The 27,370-nt window shown below is 49.2% G+C and overlaps 1 protein-coding gene across 5 annotated transcripts in view; it reads left to right on the top strand.

Moving 5' to 3' along the window:
* The window catches only part of LOC119461784 (WD repeat-containing protein 82), a 92,806-nt gene extending 66,760 nt beyond the window's left edge, over positions 1 to 26,046 (top strand). For 4 of the 5 annotated variants that reach the window (XM_037723159.2, XM_049672170.1, XM_049672167.1 and 1 more), the window contains 3 exons: positions 959 to 1,058; positions 21,942 to 22,214; positions 25,720 to 26,046. In XM_037723159.2, coding sequence (XP_037579087.2) covers positions 959 to 1,058; positions 21,942 to 22,214; positions 25,720 to 26,031 — 685 coding nt within the window. In that variant the 3' untranslated portion in view covers positions 26,032 to 26,046. The remainder of the gene's footprint in view (positions 1 to 958; positions 1,059 to 21,941; positions 22,215 to 25,719) is intronic. The other variant, XM_049672169.1, reaches the window with a different exon arrangement.
* The last annotated feature ends 1,324 nt before the right edge of the window (positions 26,047 to 27,370 follow it).

Genomic DNA, 27,370 nt, shown 5'->3' with positions numbered 1-27,370 from the left:
AGAATCAGGAGAAGAAACTAAATAAGCATGCCAACTTTTATCACGTTTGGTTCTTAAATAAGTAATCTTAATTTTAATTACCACGTCCCCCATTAAAGGGTTAACCAGCCTTACCCTGCCAAATCATTGCTTTCCTGTTGTCCCCCCTGATGTTCCACAAATGGGATGCCCCAAATCCACTGGGGTTTCCCTGAAAATATAGGGCGTCCCATTCAGGGCCTCTCTTCCATCATATCTAAGCGAAGGTGCGTATGTTGGGACAGATTTCCGCTGCACAGAAAAGCAGGCTCGACTTTAGCAGCACAATCTGTGCAGATCTCGTGCTCAGCAAAAACCAATGTACACAGTGCCAATGAAGTGTGCGCGAACTGCGTAGATTCCTAAAGTTCTCATTGACAACAACAATCTCCGGGATTGTAACTTGCAGGTTGTGCTCAGTCGGGCTTGCCGGTGTGAGCATCGGTCACCTTCGGTTGCTTTTTGGTCGCGAGTCGCAAATGGTCACGCAACCTCCTCAAGTCGCTGGTGTGATTGAGCCTTAGCGAACATTCCAGCAACTTGCCCTGTTCAATCTCTGGCCTTGTTAAGAACACTATGTAGTCCATCCTAACCGATAAATAATTAACTAGGCCCTAGCAGACTCCGCTAAAATTCATGAGTTCTTGGCAAGCTGGTGCAGAAAATTCAAGGCGGTGTCATGACTTGTTTTCCCTTTTTATGCCTTTTCTGGTTTACCAAGCCTCCTCTCATGGTAAGAGCGGCTTTTCTGGTATTGTGTAAGCGCAATTTACTTATACAGGGGGAATCGTTTTTCTCTTTATTGTCCCTTTAATGAGCATTATCACATTACTATGTCTTAAAGTACACAGACTGAGAGTCAAGGATTGTACGTGTGACGCAGTTGGATGTGCTGGTCATTTGCTGTTAACTGTCCTTGACCGTTGATACTGGTGCCCAGGGTGGTGACTCTTTGCACGTCACCTGTGGATGACCTGTTCCTGTCAGGTTCCCTGGACAAGTCACTCCGGCTATGGGACCTGCGCTCACCAAACTGCCAGGTAAGCTGCCAGTCCAAAATGGCCGACATATTAACAGTGTCATTTATGATGCCTAGGTGTTAATGAACGAGAAAAAAAAATAATGCATCACCAACTAGCCCCGCAACTTGTTTTGTTAGGTGAACAAGGGGCTTGATATTTTTGTGAATTGCAACCTTATGAACAAAACTGATGTCAAAGTCTTGGAATGCATATGGGAAATGGAAGTGCTTACAGTTGATCCCGCATATATCAAACTAGGATTTTATCCCGCATACCGCATTTACTTGCATAATGAACACACTTTTTTTCCCGAAACATAGACGCAAAGTTGGGGTAAAATTGCGAGTGATTTTTTTTCTCCGGCCACCTCTAAAGTCGCAGTTTTGCCCAAAAGGTGAACCATCGATTGCGATAGCAAATGCCTAGACAGCTACACGAAGTAAGCATAATACTTTTATCGGCCGTATAAACTTGCAAACATTCGCTAACTATGTTAAACATTCACTAAATTAATAAGCATGGTGTCAGCGCGCACAGGCAAACATGAACACATCACACTCGATGACCATGGGCACTCACTGTCAAAACGTTGCCATGAGGAAGCGCGGCAGCAACGGCGAGCGAAGTGACCTTCGTGCTGTGTATCGCTTCCATGCAAACTGAGCGGCGAGAATGGAGCACGCACAAAGGTATACAGTCCTTCCGGACATGCCTGATTTCCCGGACTCATCTGTGGCACCGTCAAGTTCGCCATAGAGTCAATGTATTAAAAAGTCCGAAATTCCGGACGCTTATAGCCTTCGCCATCCGATTTCCCGGACTTTTTACTGTTAACCGCCGACCGAAAGTCACCACCGACGCCGCCATTTTGGCTGTTTTCATATCCTCGAACCCACCATACTCGCATCGCAGGTGTGGCCAGCAGCACCGCCGCACCGCGCCGCGGCTGCCGTAACCTCGAAACCGCACGTGTCAATCCGTTGCCAGCCGTAGCTTAGCCAAGCCAAACCTCACTGTGTTCGTTCGCGTGTTGTTTTGTCAGCTCTGCCAGCTCTGCGGTCGTGTCTGCGGTTGATCGTTTGCTGCTGCGCGCTATCTTCAGTGATCACGTTTCCCGACCTTCAGCATCCACCGAGTTCCTAGCTGTTTCGTGCTGCGCTTTTCGTCGAGCGGATTCGCCGTTTACAGCGATGGCACCGACTGCTCCTTCGTCTTCGTCCGCGCCTTCGAACGAACTGCCAACCGCGAACTGCCCTCCGTGGACGAACTGCCATCCGCGGACGTTGCCTTCGACGATCTGCGCGCTGCCGGCGTGTCGATTCCAGCCGGGATAACCTTTGAGGGCTTCGCCGACGCTGACAAAGACCTCGAGCTATGTGCGGAGTTGACCGATGACGAAATCATTCGTCAAGTTACGGAGGATTCCGACGACTCCGACACCGAGAACGAAGAGCCAGCTCCTACACAGCCAACGAGCTCGGAGTTGACGCGAGCACTGATGACACTGTCATCGGTGTACAGCGGCAACATGACGTTGACTGAAATTGAGGCAGACATGATCGCGGGCAAGCGGACCGTGCAAAATAAAATAAGCGACTTCTTTGCGCCCAAGTGCTGACCTATGAGGTAGCGCCGGCCACGTCGTATTTTTTTTTTTTACACGAAAGTGTTTTATGCCGGGGTCCACCAAGACTTCACTGACGTATTTCCGTCACGGAAATACGTCACACGAACATACACGAACATAATACAAAGAAAGAAACCAGAAGAAAAAGTTCCACAAACATGCAAAATTTGGAATTCGAACCCACGACCTCTCGGTCCGCGACGATAGATCGCCGAGCGTTTAACCCATTGCGCCACAAACGCATTTTCAGAGAGCTACACAGACGCGCCTTATATATCTAACACTCCTCCGTGTACCCGCGCTCTTGCTCGGGGCGGTGCCGCCGCCTACGAGCAGAAAAGAGAAGTACTGCATTATGACACTAACGCGCACCGACAGTGAACGCTTCGGTGGTCTCAGCACTACGAAGCCTCGATGCCAGCATTCGAAGGGACGCTGGCATCAGAAATTAATAAGCATGGTGTCAGCGCGCACAGGCAAACATGAACACATCACACTCGATGACCATGGGCACTCACTGTCAAAACGTTGCCATGAGGAAGCACGGCAGCAACGGCGAGCGAAGTGACCTTCGTGCTGTGTATCGCTTCCATGCAAACTGAGCGGCGAGAATGGAGCACGCACAAAGGTATAAGCCACAGTTGCACTGCTAGACTGAGCACCCGACGCAGATCACTTTCAAGATAAGGCACGCGCGACCGGACAATGCGCAGTTGTTACTCCGCCCCCCTCTCTGCGGCACCATGCGCTCGACGGAACACAACGCGTTTCCTCCCCCAGAAGCGGGAGATTGAGTGCAATCATTGGCGCCGAGGGCAAAAATGCACCTGGAGTGCCCATATAATTGCTATCGCAATAAAAGTAGGAGATACACGGTATGATTTGGCGTCTGATACGGCGTCAGATACAGTCGTACCCGCCGGATGCCATATCAGACGCTGAATCGTATCGCGTCTCTCCTACTTCACGACAGCAATTTCAGGGCGCGTTCATTATGCGAGGAAAAGAAAAAATACACTTCTTGATTAGAAAACTGGGGGATGCGTTTATTATGCGAGTACGTTCATTATGGGAGTAAGTACGGCATATCAAACTTGGATATATCGAATGATTGTGTATAATCTATATCAAACATTTATAACATCCCCTTGGAAATTCCATGCAAAAGTATAGCGACATACTATGCGTGTTTCGAACTCCCGTTCACTACCACATTCTATACAGTCGCCGACCGTTTATTCGGACTCGAACGGGAACCGCGAAAAAATCCGCATAATCGAGAGTCCGAAAAAAAGGATTCGCCAGAAAAAAGTACCTTTATGGTCCCAGTGGACGGAAAAAATTGTCAATGCGCAACTGTACAGATGCACGCTTACACGCGATCAGGTAAGCCTTATTTCCGACAGTGTTTGGCTATCGCTATAGACAGAGTCTTGTAATTGCCGCGTCTCGTCGGCGCAGATGGCACGGGAGGCGTTGGAGCCATTTCGCACTACGCGACGACTGGACGAGATCGAACAAGCAAATCAGGCCTAACACACTAAGGCTTGAACCATGGGTTCTCAAAGTGGGTTCCGCAGGCCCCTGCTCGGGGTTTCGCGAGCCACTGATAAATTTTCCCTGGGGTAAAATTTCGACAAGTGTCTAAAACGGCGAACACGAGGTGCACTTGATCCAAAGAACCTCCAATACCCATGCCCGAGTGTCAAAAAGCACATCACAGTGCGTAACAGCAACGCGCGAACTGCGCAATAAATACGCAAGCAGCTTGTAGCCACCCAACTTCTGAGAACGGGCAGCGCGCCTAAGCTTTCGCACTTGAATCTCGGAGGCCGTAACTTACCACCATGCGCCTTTCTCCTATTTGTAGATAGGATAGGTGCCGATAGCGTGCACACTGACCTATACGTTGGAGGAAAAAAAAAGAACGCGGAGCACCGCAAATGCGCGCCGCAGAAGAGCAAGAACGGCGTAGCGTCCAACCGAAACGAAGCGGCGCAGTCCGCATCGCCGTGGTCCTCAGTGGCAATCGTATGCGGCACGTGACTGACAGCAACGCCGAAGCGCTTCGTGCCTAATTGTGCCTTTAAAGCCTTTATTCTTGCGTTTATCGCCGCGAGTAACACCGCGTTGGCGGCTAGACGCGTGCATCTGTAAGTGCGTAGTCGCTATCTCTGATCGCGTCGATAACCACCGCAGTTTCGTCCGCAGCAGTTGCGGCAAATAGTATCGTTCTCACTCGATGCGCGCATCGGCTGCGTGCCTTCACAACTGCGTAGTCGCCTCCCGTGGCAGCGTCGATAGCGACCGCAGTTTCGTCCGCACTTCTTGCAGCGAAAGGTAGTTTCGTTTTGACTTGGTGCGTGCGTCAGCCGCCTGCCTTCTGAACCGCAAGGTCGCCGTCCATGATCGTGTCGATAGCGGCCGCGGTTTTGTCCGCACTAGTTTCGCTTTGACTCAGTGCAAAGCTGTCGAAGATAAAAAGCACCGGCTACATCGCGATGGACGGACAGTTTGTTGGTGAGCAGCTGAGTGGCGAAAAAATAATCGGGATGTGCGCCCGTTGTTGCAAAGCGCGTCTCAGATGAAAACGCGCGCCGCGAAGGATGTCGCGAGGCCTTCGCCGCTGCTAGCGCTAATCAGTCATGAGATGAAGAGAATTTCGGCTTCCGCACTGGTCTTGTGCTAAATAGAAACAAGATTTGACGATTCATTGAGTAAATAAAATCGTGTTGACGTAGTGAAGCATTTGTTTGTTTTCTTGATATCCTCGATAATTCGACATTTGGGTAATTCGGGGGGGGGGGGTTCCTTGGCACTTTATGTAGCTTAGCAGGGTTCCCTGGGATGAACGTACTTGAGAACCCATGCACTAAGCAAAAGAGCGAGACTTGAAAGGTAGCTGTTGACAAGGCCTAGGTCACGTAACAACTGACAACGCAAGGCCGAGCACCGACTTTCAGGCACACTGGCTTGGCTTGGCCTGGCCTGCTGTTTGGCCGCGGTATACAGTCAATGGATACTGGACTCGCTAAATCCGAAACACGACAACCAATAGGTGCAGCCAACAAAAGTATAGCCTTCGAGATCGGCAACTGACACTTGTAGGTGCTGCGTGGATTTAGACACCAGCAATCCAATCATAGCAAGCGCGCCCTTTCAGTGCTGGCAACCTAGCAAAATGTAAACATCGCGGCCAGCTTGTCGTGACCGCATCGTGGCGTTTGACATCGCATCTGACCAGGCCGCCGGAGTCCGAAAAATCGAACGGCGTGCTGTAGAGCGTCCGAACTATCGGTCGTGGTTATACGTTGCTTTAATGGGACGAGTGGCGGTGTCGCGAAGGTGTCCGAATAAACGAGCATGTCCGAATTTTCAGCGTCCGAATAAACGGTCGGCGACTGTATATTGAACGCTGCGCTGCATCGCACCTCTGCAACTATGCTTCTCGGGGATGTAATCACTTCTGGCGTCGTTGGAAATATTTAATCCCGCCGAATTTGAAACAGAACTGTTTTGGCAGATGCTGTCAAATAACAGATTGAGTCTGTACATGCCACGGAGGAAAAAGTGAGCAGGGTGCATGTCTCAGTCTCACAGCACATAACGGCTTGTGCAAACTGCGGCTGTTTGTTATTGGCAAGATCGCCACTCTGCTTCCAGAACGTGAAAGGCCTCCTGGTCCAATACACGTGTTTCACATGAAAGCGTAACTGACACTCAATCTTTTTACTGAGGGGCTCAGGGCATGTACCACCCTGTTGCACCGCCAGGTTTGTCTTGTATAGACAGGGGTTTCTGTATCGCGAATGGTATTTTAGGGTTCCGCAAGAGTCCGAAACGGATCTTACCCCAATCCTCACTTCAATGGAGTTTTACAATACTGCTTGGTTTTAACTTTGCATCTTCCAGGGTTGTTATTCTGCAAGAATTGCAAAATCGCCGCTGAATCGAGTACCAGGAATGGATCGTCAAGCTTCAGTTTTGAGAGGTGTTCCTGAAGAAACCCAGCAAATTCAAGCATGATGATCCATTCCTGGTACCCAATTCCGTGGTGATTGTGCAATTCTTGCAGGATTGCAACCCAGGAGGATGCAAAGCCTTAAGCGTAGATGTCGAAGATTTGTTTTATGCCATTCCCCAACCAGGATTAATGGTTGCTGTAAAAGACTGTATTACAGAGATTAATGACGAGCAAAAGTTTAGGTTGCAATGTGATATTTCTGTGGAAGCCTTTTTAGAAGTGTTATCTATGTATTTGTCGTCCACTTATGTACAGTATAGACCACTTATAACGTAACCATTTATAGTGCAGAACTGGCTACAACGCAGCCTTTTCCGACTCCCGTTTACCCTCCCATAAAACTCCATGTATATGCATACTGCTTACAGTGCGGCCACGTGAGACAAAATACCGGTTATAATGCGGCTTCCACGAGAAAATCTCGCCGACAGGGGCGGCAGCGAGCATGCTTCTCAACAAGGTGCGCCCACCGATTGGAGAGGAGATCAACGAGGGCGATGCGGAGGAGGAGCGTGAGATGCGGTGAAATCGGTTAATTCGGACTCGTCTTCTAGTCCCGGCCGGCGTCTGCATTCTTCAATGCAATCAAACTCTCGTTAATTCGGACTTATTTGGCGACACATCGGTTAATTCGGACTACTTTCGGAACTCGGTGAGTGAGGAGCACCGCAAATGTGCGACGCAAAAGAGCAAGAACGCACTAGCGTCCTACCGAAATGAAGCGGCGGAGTCTGCATCGCCACAGCCATCAGTTGAAATCGTACGTGAATGACAGCAACGCCGGAACGCTTCGAGCCTATTTGTGTCTTTAAAGCCTGTATTCTTGCGTTGGCCGTGGGCTTTCGTAACTGCGTAGTTGTCATCCACGATCGCGTCGATAGAGGCTATGGTTTTTACCGCAGCGGTTGCGGCGAACAGTAGTTTCGTTTTTACTCGGTACGCACGTCGGCCACGTGCCTAAAAAGACTGCTTAGTTGCCATCGATGATCGCATAGATTGCGACTGCGGTTTCGACTGCAGTTGTTGCAACGAATGGTGTTGCAGCTAATGTAAAACTCCCAGTTGCACGCTTCGATTGTCAGATACGCGCGGCTGCTTGGTTTACATGTTTTGCATACATGCAGGGCTTGAAAATCGTTGTTTTGGCAATAGTGCGGCACCACTTATAGTGCAGATATTCGCGACTCCAGTGACTTACGTTATAAGCGGTCTACACTGTATCATGGCGGGGGCAGCGGTACATTAAAAGGTCGGAAGTCTGTACAGTCGAACCCGACTATATCGAACCTGTTTACATCGAATTACCCCCTATATTGAACATTTTTGAACATCATATTCTTACAATGAAAATATATAGCAAAAAGTACAGTTACATCGAACAAAAATAGCAGCCGCTATCAATTTATCAAACTTCAAGCAGCGCAAAACTACCCCAGAAGTTGGCTTTCTCGCGCGGCGACCGTGCGAGCCGCCATTACCCCTCTCCCCCAGACAAAATGGTTTAGTCCAACTGCGCGCGTGTGGTGCTGCTTTCGCTCCCTTGGACAGCCACCCCCTAGAAAAAGTGGTTCGTCTACAGTGCAGTGCACTCATAACGATACCACATATAACTATACAGGGTGTTTCAGCGAACACTTTCAAAAATTCTAAAAGGTTGCCTATGGCAGATAGCAAAATTCTAGTTGATGAGCTGGTCTACTCGAAGCGGCGGACATTACTTGCACGAGAAATTGAAATGCATAATCGAATAATTAACAGAAATTCACTAAGTTTTTAACTAATTGCCTGATGGCCCATATTGCAATCTACAAATTGTAGCCGTGGGGTTCGCAAGGCGGATCCACTTAGAACGAATTCTCGGGATGACACCAGTTTCGAGATATTAATTGCCAAACTTTGCGGAGAAATGCATTGGCGTTCCAGTTAGGTTCTTAACAAAACGTTGCTTTTTGCATTGAAGCACAAAATTAACTGGAACGCCGATGCATTTCTCCGCAAAGTTCGGGAATTAATATCTCGAAACTGGTGTCATCCTGAGAATTAATTCTAAGTGGATCTGCCTTGCGAACTCGACGGCTACAATTTGTAAATTGCAATATGGGCCATCAGGTAATTAGTTAAAAACTTAATTAGCAAATTTTTGTTAATTGGTTGATTATGCATTTAAATTTTATGTGCAAGTAATGTCCGCCTCTTCGCGAAGACCACCTCATTAACTAGAATTGGGCTATCTGCCACAGGCAATCTTAAATAAATTTTGAAAGTGTTCGCTGAAGCACCCTGTATATCGGTTATAACGATGAATTGACAAAAGAGTGTCAACTTATGCATTAGGGCTATGAGAAAAAAGCCCATATATAACAATATGTTCTTCACTGCATATCGGATATAACGATCGAAATTTTAATTATGGGCAGCGTTTTTCATGCAGAATAATCATGAAGTTTGCGTTCCTAAGTTGCCTTTAATCGAGACGGAGCGAAAGTTTGCCTATGCGAGTTCGTATCTGCCGCCATTGCCGCGCAGCGAATCCCGCCCACGCGCCGATTGCGAACGTAAGCCACGGAGAGCATCGCAAGTTGGTGCAGTGTGCACAAGATGGTGCCAGCTGCTTCGCGTCCACATCGCTGGCAGTCGTGCGAGCGTCCGGAGAAGAGGGGGAAGAAAGCAATAAGTGAGCGGCACCTACGCAGCCCATACTCCCTTTAAGGTGTATACACACGCGATGGCAAAATACCTCCTGCTCCGCGGGCCAAACAGTCACGTGATCACTTGAATCCGGCGCCGCCGACTTAGGTTGCATTCCCACAGGCGGAGCACTGTTTGCAGAATCCGTGTGCTTACTCTCTACTCCAACGCATAGCAGCTGTGCGTTTGCATAATCGCTGTCTCTTCCATAGCGCTGTGCGTCCTTCAATGAGAGCGAAAAAAGTGACCGTTGCCTCTTCACTTAGCGTTTTTTTGTGCACCTTACTCATGTTGAGGTCACGCAGGCTGTGCGGTCTTTGTAAATATAAATGTGCGCGCAACCATGACTCGCCTTTTCCGCTGCACCACAACAAAAGCACATGCGGTCACTGCTGCGCAACAAAAACACACGTGGCTTCAAGCTGACAACACGGCATAGTAGCCACGCCAATCTGTGCAGTGTTGACCGATTTGACGCTGACAATGCTAAATTGAGGTCAGACAACCGCCAAACGGATGGACGGAAATACCGGCGAGCATTTTCAATCCGTACCGCGAGCGGAGGAGGCTGGACTAGGCGAAGGCGGCACGTTTTAATGACGCGTGCATCACGTGTTACGCCATCCGCTGCTAAAATTCCTCCTCCGTCCGGTCGTGTGAATGCACCTTTACATGCCTATACAATCTCCCTCTCTCAGCGAGCGCAGAAATGCGCCACGGAAGCAGCGGGAGGTGCACCGACGAAGTGCAAAGGTGTGTCTCTCGAGACGAAGCTGTAAATTTTTTGCAAGACTTGGACAAGTACGAGCTCATGCAGTCGATGATATCGATGATTATAAAAACCAGGAGCACCACGATCATGAAGGCTAGAAGCAGTGGCCATGCCGATCAACGGAAAAAGCGGGCTTCGTGCGCCAGGACCAAACCCCCATGGACGAAACCAACACGGTGGAAGCTGCTGACATTACCGAACTCTGGGAGGACGTCGCTACTGACAATGAAATAGGTGGTGCTTCGATGGAGGAGTTTCTGAGTGCAAGCAGTGCTGCCTCCGCTGCCTCGTTCTGCGAAGAGATCTCCGACAGGGCGATCGTTATCGCGACAGACGGCGGCGTTGTGCGACGGAGGCAACGACAGCAGTGGTAGTGATGACGAGATTGGCAATGGCCCGTCTTTGACACCAACCCCAACGTTCAACCAAAGTGCACTGTCGTCGATCGAGTCATTCATTGATTTCATGCACGCTAAATTACAGCCACCAGTGTTTGTGCAGCATCTGTATGCAATGCACACGGCGGTTGTGAATTCGAAACTTCTGCGAAAGCAAGTGCAGATTTCTATTGCAGTGCGCCTAACAATTGAAACGCTATTGAGAGGTATAAATAAACATTTTATTTTTCACAGCCTACTCTCTACAGTGCCGCTTTTTTATCGCAAGTGGCAAATTTGGTTTCGGGACGGCAAAGATAGATTATTTGTTTTTTTTTTGTTTTTTTTTAGACAGTTCAGATATAGCGATGATCGGCTATAACGATCGGATTTTTCGTTTTTCTTGATATCGTTATAAGTGTACTGCACTGTACTCTCTCTCTCAATCACTCACGGCCACGTGCGCCTGCATGCGATCGGCTCAACTGCTTCAGTGTTCTGTCGTTCGTTAAGTTGTTGCAAGATTGTGTGCATAGTCGCGTCCTTGGAACGCAGTGCTCGTCCGCTCCGTAAGAGATGGCTGCCGTGAAACGGCTGAACCTGCCAATATCTGTAAAGCTGGAAATCATCAGAAGAGTTGAACGCGGAGAAAAAAAAATTGGATGTCGCCGCAGCATACAGCTTCCCAAGAAGTGCGCTGAGTACGATACTGAAAAATAAGGCCGATGTTAGCGCTAAGGCGGACAAGAGACCAGGTGCTAGCGGCACCCAACGAGTACGCACGGCTGCATATGAAGACGTGGAGGCAGCAGTGTACAAGTGGTGCATTGATGTTAGGTTGCGAAATATCCCTATTTCTGTCCCCATAATTGAACAGAAAGCGAAGGATTTCACTTTCCTTTTGAACAGACCAGACTTCAAAAATGGCTCAGGTTAGCTGCAGTGTTTTAAAGAGCGTCACAGCGATCTCGGCCGAGCTGTCACCGGTGAAAGCTGCGCGATGGACGTCAGCAGCGTGCAAAAGTGGATTGAAGAGAATTGGAGCGACATCGTGACAAGGTACCATCCCCGTGATATATTTAATGCCGATGAGACTGCTTTGTTCTGGCAAATGCTGCCGAACAAAACGCTGGCGTGTTGTGATGACAAATCCCACGGCGGGAAAGTTAACAAAGCCCGAATATTGGTGTTGCTCGCCACCACGTCAATGGATCGACCAAGTTTTGACCACTCGTGATCAGAAAGAGCGAATCGTCGCGGTGCCTAAAGAATGCACTTTCTGTTTCGGTGATCTACGTGTCCAACAGGAAAGCTTGGATGACAAGCGAACTTTTTGGCAACTGGCTTAAGGGGGGACGCGGCTTTCGCATCGCGAAAAATGGCTAAAAAATCGATTTTTTGAAAATCACATTTTCAGTTTCTGTAACTCTTATTCTATCTGATTCCGAAATATCATCACTGAAAACCAAGTAGAAGTGCTCTAAAAAAATTCTTATATCAGCCAAGGTGGCGAAAAATTGCGCGGAAATCGCGAAAAAACGGCGTTTTTCAAGCCACGATATCTCCGGAACGGCGCAGCCGAGCGCCGCCATCTTGGTCTCGTTGGAAAGCGCATTTCTCCGTCTTCAAATCTGCCGCTCAGCTATCTCCTCCATACAGAAACAAGCACACAAAAAGCAAATGATTGAAGGTCGTGCCGGAGCCACCGATTGGCCGCGCCCGCCACGTGACTCCAGCGCGGTTCGCCATTGGTCCGGTGCTCGCTCCGTGATGGCGTCGTCTGCTCCGCTTGTTGCGGTCTCCTCGCGAGCTCCGGACAGTTTCCATAATCTCGACGAGTGTTAAAGCGGGCGCTACGCGGACATCGCAGTAGCGTGGCCGATTACGCTTTTTGTGGACGTCTCAGACCCGCGGCTAAGCATTCCGAGCATCGGTGACGCGGACTTCGCGACCAAGCTTCGGGCACGGAATGCTCGGACACGCGGCTAAGCCTTTCGCGCGTAGGCGTCTCCGACTCGGGGATGAAGCACATCGCGCGCGGACTTCTCGGATCCTTGCCTAAGCATTTCGCGCGTCGGCACCTCGGACTGTGTGACTAAGCTAATCGAGCATCGACTCGTCGAGCCCGCGGCTAGGCATTTCGCGCGTCGGCACATCGCTCATCGAGTGTCGACTCCTCGGACCCGCGGCTAGGCACTTCGCGCGTCGGCACCTCGAGCGTCGACTCCTCGAGCCCGTGGCTAGGCAATTCGCGTGTCGGCACATCGCTCATCGAGTGTCGACACCTCGAGCGTCTATTCCTCGGACCCGCGGCTAGGCATTTCGCGCGTCGGCACCTCGGACTGCGCGATTGAGCTTACCGAGCGTTTGGACCCGCGACCAGGCATTTCGCGCATCGGCACCTCGGACTGCGCGACTAAGCTCGTCGAGCGTCTATTCCGCGGACCCGCGACGAGGCATTTCGCACATCGGCACCTCGGACCCGCGACTTGGCACATCGCGCGCCGACTCTATTATCGTAATGCCACGATATCTCGTAACAATACCTATCATACCACCCCTTTAATTCATAAAGAGAACCTCATCATGAGCTCTATTCACTAGGCCACTTGGGCTGGCACAGACACCTGGCTGCAGAAGTGAGGCATGATACAAAAGTACAGGCTGGAAAGCACCTAGCAGCTGCATTGCTGCCTATCTATCAGTGGCTCTCCTAACCTCCATAGCCATTGTCAATGGAAGATGATTCAGAAGGCTGCTGAAAGCCTTCATTCAGTAACATGGTCGATTCTACCAAAAGAAAACAATGCCTCACTGACTGCACTAGAGGCTGCTATCAATTAGGCAGTCTGCAGATACAACGCTAGAACTACTGTATATTTATGCCCACATAGTTCTGCACCTCACTTGGTTTGAAACCCAGGCACCATGCTCTTTGTAGAGAAGCAGTAAAGAATGCCATACAAACATGAAAAAGGCAGAACGAAAGCTCAGCAGACCAGAGGCCACATGTCCAAGAAGCCCCACGTCACAAAACACATCAAAGATTACAACTTTGGTGCGTTTTAGAGAACTGAAGAGAAGGTGCAACTTTGAGAGCCGTTTTCTCAAAACTGTTTTTTCGCCTTTCTGCTCAGTTTCTGGAGCTGATTTCTTCGTTACCGTTTAGCCTATTTTGATTCTGTTTTTTTTGTCACGTTCCTTGGACTACAGTGCAGGTCGAGACAGTCTCGCATTTTTATTTTGACTTTTTATAAATTTATGGCATGGCTATTCGTTCACCCCAAAAGTGTGCTTGGTGCAAAGGTAACTTGAAAAATGACTATCTAAAAAATTTGTGTTGCGAAAAAAAAAAAGTAAGACTGTCACGACCTTCAGCACGCATCGAGCTATGCAGTCAATACTCAACGAGCCTTCCATCATGTTCTTTAAGCTCCCTAGGCCCTCCAGAAAGTTCAAGAGAGAAAAATTCTGCTCAATAAAATGTTCTCAAGGTATCACTCTGAAACTTTGATGGAAGTATCAGGGAGACATTCTAAACATTTGTGCCAATTTTCATCAAAATCCATGAAGAAATGAGGAAGTTGATTTTCAAAGCCACGTCCCCCCTTAAGTCCTGGGAGGATGACCTGGTAAGCGAAGACAGAAAAATCTGCTTACTCGTTGATAATTGCTCTGCGCACCATTGTAAGGTAAGCGTCAGCAATATCGAGCTTCGTTTCCTGCCGCCAAACACAACCTCGGTGCTGCAGCATCTAGACCAAGGTGTCATTCGTGCGCTGAAGGTAGACTATAGAAAGCGCCTTGTGCAACGGCTTTTGCTAAACCTTCGCACTGGCCGGGAGTTGAAAATTGACCTCCTGGGCGCAATAACGATGCTGAATGCGTCGTGGAATGACGTGAAAAAAGAAAATTCAGTATTGGGGGGCTTCCGTCATTGTGGACTCGGTGTTTCCGGTGAGGCTGGCGCAAGCTCATCTCAAAATTGCGATGAACCAATTGACGAACTTGATAATTTGTTTAGCCAGCTGTCTGAATGGTGCCGGGTGCAGTTTGTGACGGGACTGCAGCGACAGACTTCGTCACCGTCGACGACCATGTTGCGACCACCGGAGAGCTCGCTGACGAAGACATCGTTGCCGATCTCGCTAGGGATCTTGCCGGCAACAGTAACTGCGAGGACCCGACCAGTTCCGACCTGCCCAAGTGTTCCGGTGCACTTCATGCACTGAGCGTTGTTCGCCACCGCTGTGCGTCCATAGAAGGCTGTGGGCTCAGCTTTTCTGAGTCACTCGACAATGTTGAAAAGTGTATGCTCAATAATGCCTTAAAAATGAAATAGCAGAAGATCAGCGACTACTACCCACCGCACATGTATTTAGGAAGTAAAGAACACTTTTTTAATGAGGTGGGATATATCGAATTACTCGATATATCGAACTAATTCCAGTTTTTTTGCGAGTTCGATATGTGCCGGTTTGACTGTATTGGTTCTAGGGTTGCATCCGTGCTTAGACATCTTCTTGTCAAAAGTAGATTGGGCCGTACCTGGCGACCTTGGAAGGATTGCTGTTCGAGCCTTTCATTATGTGGACGATTATCTGGTTTTCGTCGATGGTGTACTGGAGGACCACGTTCTTGAGGCCCAAGAGGTTTTACTATATCAGGGCTGGGCCTCAATTTCACCGTTGAACTACCCTGCAATAATGAACTACAGTTTTTAGACAGGCCACCTTGGCAGGTCACCTAGCACTAGCCCTTTTGTTTGCCATATTGACCACAAAAAGCCACAGTACGACCCCTGCGCTCATGCTGCGGTATATGAATTTCCTTTCACTTGTGGGCGTGTGTATATTGGACAAATGAGCCGCTGCATTAATATTCGTTTAAAGGAGCATTCCACGAACTCTTCCTCTGATGGCTATTCCCACGTGGCCAAGCACTGCAGGGGCCGTGAAAAGGAGACAAACAAGGCGTGCCAACCGCTACTGAAGAGAACCAAGATTTTATATCGGGGGGGGGTCATAAGGACCGCATCACGCGGGAGCTCCTTGAGGCTTATGCAATAAAGAAAACACGTGGATGCATCAGTGATCCGGCGGTGGTGCTTGCAGATTGTAATGTGTAATATCGAGGCACGAGATTGTGATTGAAGCGTACATGTGACTATGTCTTGCCTATCAGATCATGTTGTTTTGTTATCCTCACTGTATATATGTCATCTTGTATTCGTATTCGAAAATTTCAATATTTGCATTTACGTATAGTGACTATTCGATTTGTTATTTCAAAGTTTTGAATATTCACACACCCCTACTGTACACACTTTTATACATTGCACGATGTGAGGAACATAGACAAGTACATAGTCGATGAACATAAAGCAGTGTCATAGAGCCATAAGAGTGCCAGGTGTTCTTGCCATTACAGTAAACCCCGGTGATACCATCACGGCTAGTACGAATTTCGGTGTGATTACAACTCTTATCATTCCCCGGCCGAAATACATTGCTCACAATACGAAAAAAAATGGCTGTTCCGAACGCGTTGCCACGCCACTGCGGATCATATGAACTTGTGAGCAACAGCGGCGGCAGCGGTGGCGGCCAAGCCAGTGGAGTGACCGGCACAGACATGCCGGCACAGCGGGATCTGGGTGGGATGCATAGTCGCCAAGCAACCGACTACGTCACGCGGCTGCGTAGTCTCTCGTTGGTTCCCACGTCGAGCGGACCGGACATCACAGCCTAGCTGATGCTTTTACCAGCGAGAAAGTATACGAGGACTGCTGCAGCAACGACGACTGCGGCACCAGCCCCGACAGCCAAAATGCTCTCTGCACTCAACGGGCTGAGGCGTTCAGTGGCGTGCGAACACATTCGTGAGATCGCGTGCACGCACTTCTACGCCTTTCAGAAGGTGATCGTTGACAATTTGGGCAAGAAGAAAATGCTCACGGTTAGTAGAATCATCTGCATGGACCGCAAAAAGAAGAAAAAGTCGCAGTTTCGTCCGAAAGGCAAAGCAATAATTGTGATAGCAAATTAGTAGACGACTGTACGGAGTAAGGATAGTAGTTTTATCAGCCGTATAAACATGTAAACATTCGCTTACTAACTAAATTAACAAGCACAGTGTCACGCACACATGTAAACATGAACACGTCTCGCTCGATGATCTCGCTGTCAAAGCGACGATGAACTCGCTGAACTCTTTGAGAGCAAGGAAGCGCGGCAGCAGCTGCGAGCAAATTGACCTTCCTGCTGTCTCTCGCTTCAACACAAACTAAATGTCGAAAGCAGAGCGCATACGAAGCTACCTGCACTAGGCGCACTCAACATCGCAGATCGTTTTGACGATGAGGCCCGCACGGGTGCGCTCTTTGCACTGTTATGATCGGCTTGGAACTGCACCTGTCAAATGTGGGAAACAAGCCCGAGCGCCTTTCCCGTGACGAGATAATCCTCTTTCATCCTCGAGAAAGCGTCTCACCTCTACGACCGGAGCAGGCGAAAACGGCGAGCTACCAAGGAGGAGGACCCGAGGGAGAGGAGGTCGTCAACTTGACCACCGGAGAGAGGACTTCCCCGAAGGAAACATCGGCCACCACGAGGGGATTTGAGGCCGTTCTGGCCCCCGTGTTAATCAGAACCGCTCGAGACTCGGATAGAGTCAAAACCATGTACTAATGAAGTGAATACAATCTTTTCTATTTTTCATCATCACGATGCCCGCCTTCATCGTCGTCTCCTGATTCCTGCGTTGACGACCCACCTCACCCGGTCGAGATTATATCAGCTGGTTGGCAGCAATGGGATACTCCACCTTTCGTACTGGCTTCAGCAGAATGGTGAGCGCTTGACTTTCTTTGAGAATTTGCCAGGTTTTAGCTTGTGTGTTTTCTAAAACGGCGAATTAGTTTCTGTACGTGCAGGCTCCTGTTGAAAGCTTCCTCACGTCACAGCAGAGTAAGAAAGTCCTCGTTTGGGATTGACCATGGATTTGGGCAAACGGAAAAAGCCAGAGTTGTTATTACTTTGTGAAGAGCTGGGAATTGAGGTCGGGAAGAGTCAGAGAAAGCCGCAGCTTATTGAGGCGATTGAGATGTGCTCTTGAGGACGAAATTTCAGAAGCATGGGAAGAGATAGAGAAATGAGCTGAGAAAGCTGAGCAAAACGCTGCAGAAGAGAAAGAAAGGCAAAGAGCTGAGAAAGCTGAGCAAAACGCTGCAGAAGAGAGGGAAAGGCAGAGAGCTGATCAAAAGGAAGCTGCAGAAAGAAAGGAACGCGAGGAACAGAGAGCTCACGAGCTAAAGCTAAAAGAACTAGACGTGCAGCGGGATCTGGCCAGGCAATCAGCAAATAACCTCTCAATAGATGAAAGGCATTCAGGTGAAGCAAGAGTGAACATAAGGGATCTCATGCCGTCGTACAAGGTTAACGATGACATGGGATTGTTTCTCGTTATTTTTGAACGAACCTGCGAGAGAAACGGGTTGGCACTATAGAGTTGGCCGCAACAGATTCTGACCGTTCTTCCTGGCGAAGCAACCGAAATAATTGCAGGGCTAACGAAGGACGAGTCAGAAGATTATCAGAAAGTAAAAGCTGCGTTGCTAAGGAAATATCGGCTCTCAGCGGAGGCTTTCCGCTGCCGTTTTCGGGAGGCAGCTAGGACACCGGGCGAGTCTTTTCAAGATTTCACTTACAAACTGAAAGGCAATTTAATTGAGTGGCTAAAAGGGGAAGATGCGTTCGGTTGTCACGACAAGGTTGTTGAGCTAATCTGCATGGAGCAGTTCTATGGGTCCTTGAGCGAAGAGATGCGCCTGTGGATTCAAGATAGGTCGGGCGAGAAGGGCTTAAAACGTGCCGCAGTGCTAGCAGATGAATTCGCCGCACGTCGTGAATCCGAGAAAACGCGCGTCACGCCGTTGACTAAATTCGGCAAATAGGAAAACAGGTGCCCCTTTCACAAAGAGAAAGCTGGAAGTGAGACCAAAGACATGCCGACAGATAATTTAGGCCAGAATAACAGCGCAGCGAAAGACGAAAGAAAAACAGAAAGGGCGTTTGGGGCTAGAAAACCGGTCGTCTGTTTCCGTTGCCAGGAGCCTGGACACCTTGCGATCGGCTGTCGGAAGCCTAGGATTGTTTTTTCTTTCGTAAATGACGACGGCAACTTGGAGCTCTTAGAACCCTACATTCGCGACCTCGCAGTGAACGGAACGCCATGTAGGGTACTTAGGGACTCGGCTGCGACAATGGACATCGTCCACCCTGCGTATGTGCAACCTGAGGATTTCACCGGGGAACATGCGTGGATCCGGCAGGTAGTTGAGGAGGATAGTGTTTGCTTGCCCATAGCCAGCGTAAAGATCGAGGGGCCGTTCGGACTATTGATGACTGAAGCCGCAGTATCACAAAATCTGTCCAAACAATACCCCTACTTATTTTCAAATCGCTCGGAAATGCTGCTAAAGAAAAAGGGCCTCAGTTTTGGCGACCCTACAGTCCAAGCTCTCCCGCGTAACACGGCTCAGGAAATTGCGGTAGCAGAGAACGATTGCGCCACAAAAGTGGAAACAGTGGCTCTTCCGGAGGCCGTTCCTTGCGGAGGCAAGGCTTGTTTCAGCAGCCCTAAAAAGGTCAAGGAGGCGCTGAAAAACTCCCTTGTACTTCCGCATTTGAGCGACAGTCCTGAACCGCCCAAAGGAGATTAGACTGACATGGCGGGCGGCCAAGCAGAGCAGGAACATCACACTCGGGGATAGCAGAGGCACATTCAGTGACCGCCTGGCGAGGAAAAAAAATTTCAGACGGCGCAAACGAGCGAAGTATTTAGCGCAGCGCAAATTCGAGAAAGACGCCACACCGCAGCCCGTAAGCAAAGGGGACATGCCATCATGCAGAACGTCAAAGGGCTCGTTATGGTGGTTGAGAAAACGGAGACGTCGCCAAAGGCGGCTGACAACAGAACAGGGCGCGTCTCCGCGAGTAGGAATGCGGCTGAAAGGGGCAACCTGGATGAGGTACGCGCGCAAGCACAGGGCCAGTCAAACAGTCAATGAGGGGGAATGCGCCGCGAGAGCGAGAGCAAAGGAAGAGTGGCGATTCTCCTCGCGTTTACGGCCTCCCTCCCTGAGACGCAAAAGAAAGCTGCGGCCACACGAATTGACAGGTGACGGGAGGGGGCAGTGTGTGTCTGGCACCCTTTATTGCCCATGGCGAGGCCCAATGACTTTCAGATTGCGACCTAGTCGAGTGCGCATTAGGAGGTAGTAATTGTCGAATTGGGCGCCTCCATAAGGTTCCCGTTTGTAAATTTGTAAATAGAGGGCGTTGCATTTTTTTTTCATTTGTTAGTTATTAAGACCTTATTTCTTTTAAATTTCAAAGGTTCCGCGTTAATCTCGGTGATTCGTTGTGATGATTGTTATGCGCACCAATTACGCGAATAAAACTGCGTAGCAGGTTTTGCGACGGTGGTGGCTCGTGAACGCGCTGTTTTTGTAGATAGGCATTGACATTGGAGGTTTGTAGAAACGAACCATTTTGGATAATTCAATGCTTACAGGGTAGGTGCGTTTATCGGCTACCATTGCAGATAGAGTATGGCTTTTGGTTTTCTGGCTTTAAATGCCACTTTATGAATCAGCTTAATTAGGAGCTCAAGCGGTCATCAGAGCGCAGTACATTTTGCCTTAGAAGCGCTGGTACTGGCAGATACTATTGACCCAACGAGTAACTAACTCATTGCGCAGCATTTATCCGTCTGATCATTTTCAATGCACTCTCAGTCTCTCAATAAATGTGGCTTTCCCGGGCAGGAGAAACAAAAACGTTAGGTATTAGGTTAATTGAAATATGCACTTAAGTCTAGTTTTTTCCTTTTGTTAATTTTCGGGAAGCTCGAACGAGGGCTGCAGGTTTAATTCTGATAAGGTTTTGTGTGAAGAATGTGTGAACCTGGCAGTTCTCATGGTTAGTTGGGTGCTCTCTGTTGTGCCTTGGGCTTGGCATGGTCTATTTCCAGAGGGTGTCACCTGGCCTGCCTTGGAACGAACGGCGAAACGAAGCAGAGGCACGGGGTCTACGGTCTCTTCGAGGTGCTTGGATGCTGCAACCCCTTCGAGACCTCCTGTGGCGGTGGACGGGCTGTTATGATCGGCTTGGAACTGCACCTGTCAAATGTGGGAAACAAGCCCGAGCGCCTTTCCCCTGACGAGATAATCCTCTTTTCATCCTCGAGAAAGCGTCTCACCTCTACGACCGGAGCAGGCGAAAAGGGCGAGCTACCAAAGAAGAGGACCCGAGGGGGAGGAGGTTGTCAACTTGACCGCACGACAGAGGTCTGACACTTACACAAGTTCCCAGAAGGAGTCATCGGCAGGTTATGATCTTCCTGGAATCTGCATCTCTCCAATATGGGAAGCAAGCCCCAGCGCTTTTCCCATGATGAGATAATCCCCTTCATCCCCTAGAAAGTGTCTCACCTCTACGACCGGAGCAGACGAAAACTGCGAGCTACCAAGAAGGAGGACCCGAGGGAGAGGAGGTCGTCAACTTGACCACCGGAGAGAGGACTTCCCCGAAGGAAACATCGGCCACCACGAGGGGATTTGAGACCGTTCTGGCCCCCGTGTTAATCAGAACCGCTCGAGACTCGGATAGAGTCAAAACCATGTACTAATGAAGTGAATACAATCTTTTCTATTTTTCATCATCACGATGCCCGCCTTCATCGTCGTCTCCTGATTCCTGCGTTGACGACCCACCTCACCCGGTCGAGATTATATCAGCACCATATCTGCAACGTGCCGGTCGCTTGTCGCAACACACTGGTCACTTGTTGCAACGTACAAGCTGGCTGCACCAATAAATTTGCGTGACTGCCACATTCAAACGCAACGTAGGATGCAGGAACATTATAGATTGGTAACGTATCAAAGGGAACTTAGTATTAATACATAGAAGTCGAGGGGATTTAGGTCGGGACCGCGACAGCGTAACGTAGTAGCCAGGAAAACGTTGCAGTGAGGAACGTATCAACGGGGTTCCACTATTAGGAATTTCTTCTGCTAGAAATAAATTAATTTTTCTTGATTTTGTTTGTTTTAATGATACCTATTTTGGGTGATACGAATATTTCATGCCACCCCGCGAGATTCGTATCACCGAGATTTTACTGTATTGGCTTTAACTGTATTCCGTGTTTCTACATCTAATTTTGCATGTAACAGCGTTTGTGTACAACCCGTTCTCCTGGTCTGTTTACACTGCTGCCTTAAAGAGTGTGGTGTGTCTGTCGATGTCTGACAGATGGTCTTTTCCTCGTCTTTCAGCCAAACTAGATGACCGTTGTTCCTTTTCCTAATGGTGCTCCTTGTACCTTTTGTTAAAATTACCGGCAGGGGGTGATGCACCTGACTGGTCGTCCCGTGGGCAACTTTGACCCCGAGGGCCTCATCTTTGCGGTGGGCCTCAACTCTGAGCTGGTGAAGCTCTACGACCTGCGCACCTTTGACAAGGGTCCCTTCAACACGTTCAAGCTTCCGCAGGACCGGGACTGCGACTGGACGGGGCTCAAGTTCAGTCCCGACGGCAAGAGCATCCTCATCTCGACCAACGGGGCCCTCATCCACCTCATCGATGCCTTCCAGGGGACGCCACAGCAGACCTTCACGGTGGGTCCCAAGTTTCTCGAAGCTTGGTTCACTATTTTAGCCGCAATAATAATACTGAACAAAAGGCAGTTTCCCTGTACTAGAACATACGTACACCTCCACAACGGCAAGATTACCTTATTTACTGGAATCTAGCGTGCGCATTTTTTCTGATAAAACAGGTTCCAAAATTGTGTGCCCGTTAGAATCGAGTGCGACCCTAAATCTGCGTTACCATATAGCCGTCGGCATTTCAAAATGGCCGCCTCACACATGCGTCGAGCCTAGCTACTCTCGAGCATAGCTACCGTAGCTTCCTCCATGTGCTGCAGTACACGTGCTTAGGCAATAGTCTACCGCCGGTCATCACGTTCTCTGCGTCTGCTCTATCAGCATGAAGTACTGAGTTAATCATGATGCCACATTTAAAAGGAAAGTGATCATGTGTGCGGAGACGGACGGAAATCGGGCCTCATCACGGGCATTCGGAGAATCCGAAACTTGCATTCGGGACTGGCGCAAAAAGAAGGAGAGGATTTTCGCCAGCAAAGCAATGCGGAATGGTTTCAGTGGACCGAAGCAGTGGACCGAAGCGATGATTCACTTCGGCGATACGATCGCCTTGGCCCTATCTTGAAAGCAATCTGCGACGGGGAAAGTCTGCCGCGCGCCGTGTTTTCTCCACTTATAGGTTGCGTTGAAGTGATAGCATGATAGCACAAAGGTCAATTCACTCGCCGTGCTTCGTCCCACGAGCGTTTTGAAAGTTCGGTTCCACGGTCAACGAGCGAGATGTGTTCATGTTTGCTTGTGCGCGCGTGACACTGTGCTTGTTAATTTATTTAGTAAGCGAGTGTTTGCAAGTTTATGCGGCCGATAAAACTGCTATCCTTACTTCGTATAGCGGTCTACTAATTTGCTAATGCATTCGATGCTTTGCCTTTCGGGCGAAACTGCGACTTTTTTTATTTATCACAACTTCAGTGCATCGGGAGGAAATATGTTTTTCCAAATGAGAGAAAGTTGTATTTCTGTCTGAAAGCATGAGGTGCGCGGTACTGTAAAGGACTTTTTTTTTTGTCATCACGGAAAACAGGTGCGTGTTACAATCAAGGGCGCGTTAGAATCGAGTAAATACGGTAACGGCCGGTACAACGGCAGGGAGTCGGCCAGCCAGTGCTGCCATGCCGACCACCACCTGGCCTGAGCGCGTCACCGCCGCCGATGACACACACGACGACTACAGCCTGTTCTTTACACAAAACCCTGGCCACTAGTATAACTCAGTGTCTTAATTTTATCTATTGCGACAAGCAACAACCGCTCTTAAATGTGTAGCATGAACAACGGCCGTGGTACGAGGCAAGTTCAACTCAAAAGTCTGGCCGCCACTGCACTGCGTGCACGACTGCGTGCAGCACTCCATGCGGGTGTTGCGAGGTGAGAGTCTAAACGCCGCAAATAGCAGCGTATCTTTTTTTGCGCGAATTGACGTGCTGAGAAATAAAGTTTTCTCAAACAGGTGCATTTTGGGATTGTCAGCAGTGGATATTGAAAAGCCATATGCAAGACTTCACTTCGAGGCTTGTTAGGCCTAGCGGCACCCTCGGTGCTTGCTCGGCACTGAGCCGACTGTGGTGGATGGTGGTGGTCTACTTTCATGGCCGACACGAGAATTTTTCTGACGGCAGGGTGGGGCATGGCACCCCGTTGCATGAAGCGTGTCACTAGTGCATTTGTTGCTTGAGAAAAAATACATTTTCACAAATTTCACAAAGGGCTGGAAATAGTCGCATGCAGGGCAATGCTCCCCGCATGCATCGCCGCAGTAAAATATGATGTGTTTACACCACGTAGACGAAATTTGCCCAAAAATTTTGCTGTAGCTGATAGTCCATTATAGCTGGGTCCATTAAAAGGGAAATTGGTTACAATTTAGTCTGTATGTAGGCAGACCAAACTAAGTGAAAATAATAGTTCGTAACATTCGCAAGTATGCTGTATGTGGATCTGTTGTAATGGACGTGGACTGTATTAATTTTCTGTTGGCTGCTTGAATATACATAAGTGCTTCCTGATTGGCAAAGCTGGCTAGCATCATCTAGGTGAGCTGGTCTGCACATCATTTGTGCATCGTGTATGGCAGGGGTTCTCAAGCTGTTGGTCCCAGGGAACCCTACTAAGCTCGATGAAGTCCCAAGGAAACCCCCCCACGCGTCGTTATCTGAGACACGCTTTGCACTACCGCGCGCACATCTCGATTATTTCTTTTTTGCCAGTGAACTGGTCACCAGCAAAGTTCCCCATTGCGATTTAGCCGGTGCTCTTCATTCCAGTCAGCTTTCCACCGAGTAAAAGCGAAACTACTGTTTGCCGCAGCCGCTGCGAACGAAACCGCGGCCGCTATCGATGTGATCATGGACGCCGACCTTGCAGTTTTTGAAGGCAGGCAGCCAACGCACGCACCAAGTCAAAAGAAGACTACTGTTTACTGCAACTGCTGTGGACGAAATCATGGTGGCTATCGACGCAATCATGAATGGCAACTACACAGTTATGAAGGCAAGCGGCCAGCCGCCAACGTGGGGTTATGTGCGGCAATGAACGCAAGAATAAAGGCCGAACTACACATACGCCTGCCGGCGCACGAAAGCTCGTGCCCATTTGGCTCACATTTTTGCCTTGGTAGACATAGTTTCGTCTGGTGCCTCGTGCCAAACATACCCAAGCCAAGACAATTCATTAGCAACCATCCTCCTGTTGTTGCTGTGCGGACGTGTCTCGTTAGGCCTACGGGCGCCGGAATCGCAGAACGATCTCGGAAATTGGACACGCTATGCGCTCATAACTAGCGTTCCAGGTGAGTTTAGAGAAAGTGAAAGCTCATTTCAATAGTTACTGGCGATCAACGCGAGTGAGAACGTAGCCATGACGAAAATTCACGCTGAAGCGTGAATTTCCATGGGTGCCGCCATGTTGGACAATGCTATTTCTTAGTGTGTGTAGACATTAGAGATCTGTGCTCGAGCCACGCTTCGATGCGCACCATCTGTCCTGCACCATCTGAGCATGCATGAGGCACGTGGGTGCGAGGTTTCGTGCGCCGGCACACGTACGTGTAGTTTGGCCTTAAGGCTTCAAAGGCACAATTAGGCACGAAGCGTTCTGGCGTTGCTGTCAGTCGCTTATCACGTACGATTCACGCTGATGACTATGGCGATGCGGACTCTGCTGCTTTGTCTTGGTTCGACACTAGCACTGTTTTTTTGCTCTTTTGCTGCACACATTTGCGGCGCTCTGCCCATCTTTTTTTACGCATGAACGTGTACACCCCCACTTTGAATATTCTCAGTGTGGGTGTATGAAGCTCGGCAATAAAAGTAGGCACAGCGCCAAGAGTGCAGCTGTCACGGCGAATGATGGGTGAGCTAGATAAGAATAGGCAAGCGGCCTTTTTTAGCATGCTAGCTGCAGAACATTTAGTACTCTTCTAGCTTAGGAAACACCTCCTCACGATGTCTTGCAGGGCCACATGAACAACAAGGGCATCCCCCTAGAGGCATCCTTCAGTCCGGACTCGCAGTTCGTGTTCAGCGGTTCGACGGACGGCCGGGTGCACGTGTGGAGCACGGCGGAAGGAGGCACGCGCACCGCAGTGCTTAGTTGCGACCACACGGGGCCTGTCCACTGCGTCCAGTTCAACCCCAAGTACATGATGCTGGTCTCTGCCTGCACGAATATGGTGAGCACCTCCCACAATGTGTGTGGCCACAGTACTTGTCTCAGAGGCTCACAGAGTGTGTTCTACTCTTCCCTGAGGCATTTAGTTGGTGTGTAAGAGGTGGAGAGAAAGCTCTGGACTACACTGTTTCCATGCAGTGTAGCAAAAGCTACAGGCTGCATCGGCTAACCAGAGAGAGAGAAAAATAAACTTTATTGGCTCCTCCATGCCTCACCTCTGATACCCTTTGTGTGAGCCTTAATCTGAAAATTAAAAAAAGAGAGATTAAAAAAAAAAACAGTTCACAACCTTTGGGATGTATCTTGTCCTGAAGCAGTAATCATCATTTGTCTTGCTTGCATTTCCATTCTTGAAAACCATGCACTCGTTACTGCCATGCTGATGGCGCTATGCGATTCGCAACGGGGAAGTACCAGGCATGCAGTGTTAAGGAAAGGCACACAAGACAGATAATTGCTTGGGCACAAGATGCGCCCCAAAGGGTGCTATCTTTTTTGAGTGCTAAATTAAAGGAAGCTTCACAGAACAATCGGTGGCGTGTAAGGGGTGAGCCCCTCCCTCCCCCCCTCAGAACACATAGCCAGCTCTCGTTAGATTTGTTGGCATGAGCCCTAGGTTTTGCTGCATCAAACTGATTTGCCAAGATGGTGTCTAAATGAAGTGGATTCACGATGCAATTAACACCATGGTAAAGACATTAACAGTGATTCCACTCCTGCGCCAACTGCGCCAAAGTGCGCCAATTGGGATTTACTGCGCCATCCTGATACAATCGACGAAAATTGCGCCTAACTGCGCCAAACAGTCTCTGATTTGACGGCGTCTATCGCCAATTGCACCACCGGGGAATTAAAACGTTCAACGTGACGACAGGGCGAGCCTTAGTTGCAACCTTAGCTGCAAACAGGAGACGAGAAAGCTCTAGCGCGTATACGTCCCAATTAAGGTCACTGGAACCTGGAAAGTACCGCAGCCCTTTTCTCTTAGCCGCCGCGCCGCCGATTGGTCAGTTGCCGTCAGGTGATCACTTTCCACTATAGATGGCGGATCTAAGCCGCGCCGGAGGATATAAGCAGACAGACATCGCTCGCACACGCCGTGCGTACGAGTCATCAACGAGGTCAGATTTTGCATTTTGTATAATTTAGTGTATATGTAACTTTCGTAGACTTAAAACAAAACGAAATGAAATGCCCGGGTGCTGCACGTTCGGGTGCAGCAACCGCCGGGAGTCCGGGAAAGCGCTTTTCGCGATACCAGTTAAGCGGAAAGAGCGACAGCAAGCGCCGTTCTATATCTGGCTGCACCGGATAAAGAGCGACAAGTTCACTCCCACTTGGTGAACTTGTTGATATCGCCAAGCTGAGAAGCAACTTGCGGTATATCATCGAATTCCCTAAATGCCATAATGTGATGGAAAAGCTTCTTCGCGCAT

Source organism: Dermacentor silvarum, chromosome 8 (assembly GCF_013339745.2).
Source record: "Dermacentor silvarum isolate Dsil-2018 chromosome 8, BIME_Dsil_1.4, whole genome shotgun sequence".
Taxonomy (NCBI): Eukaryota; Metazoa; Arthropoda; class Arachnida; order Ixodida; family Ixodidae; genus Dermacentor; species Dermacentor silvarum.
This window is presented reverse-complemented; position numbering and strand designations above follow the sequence as displayed.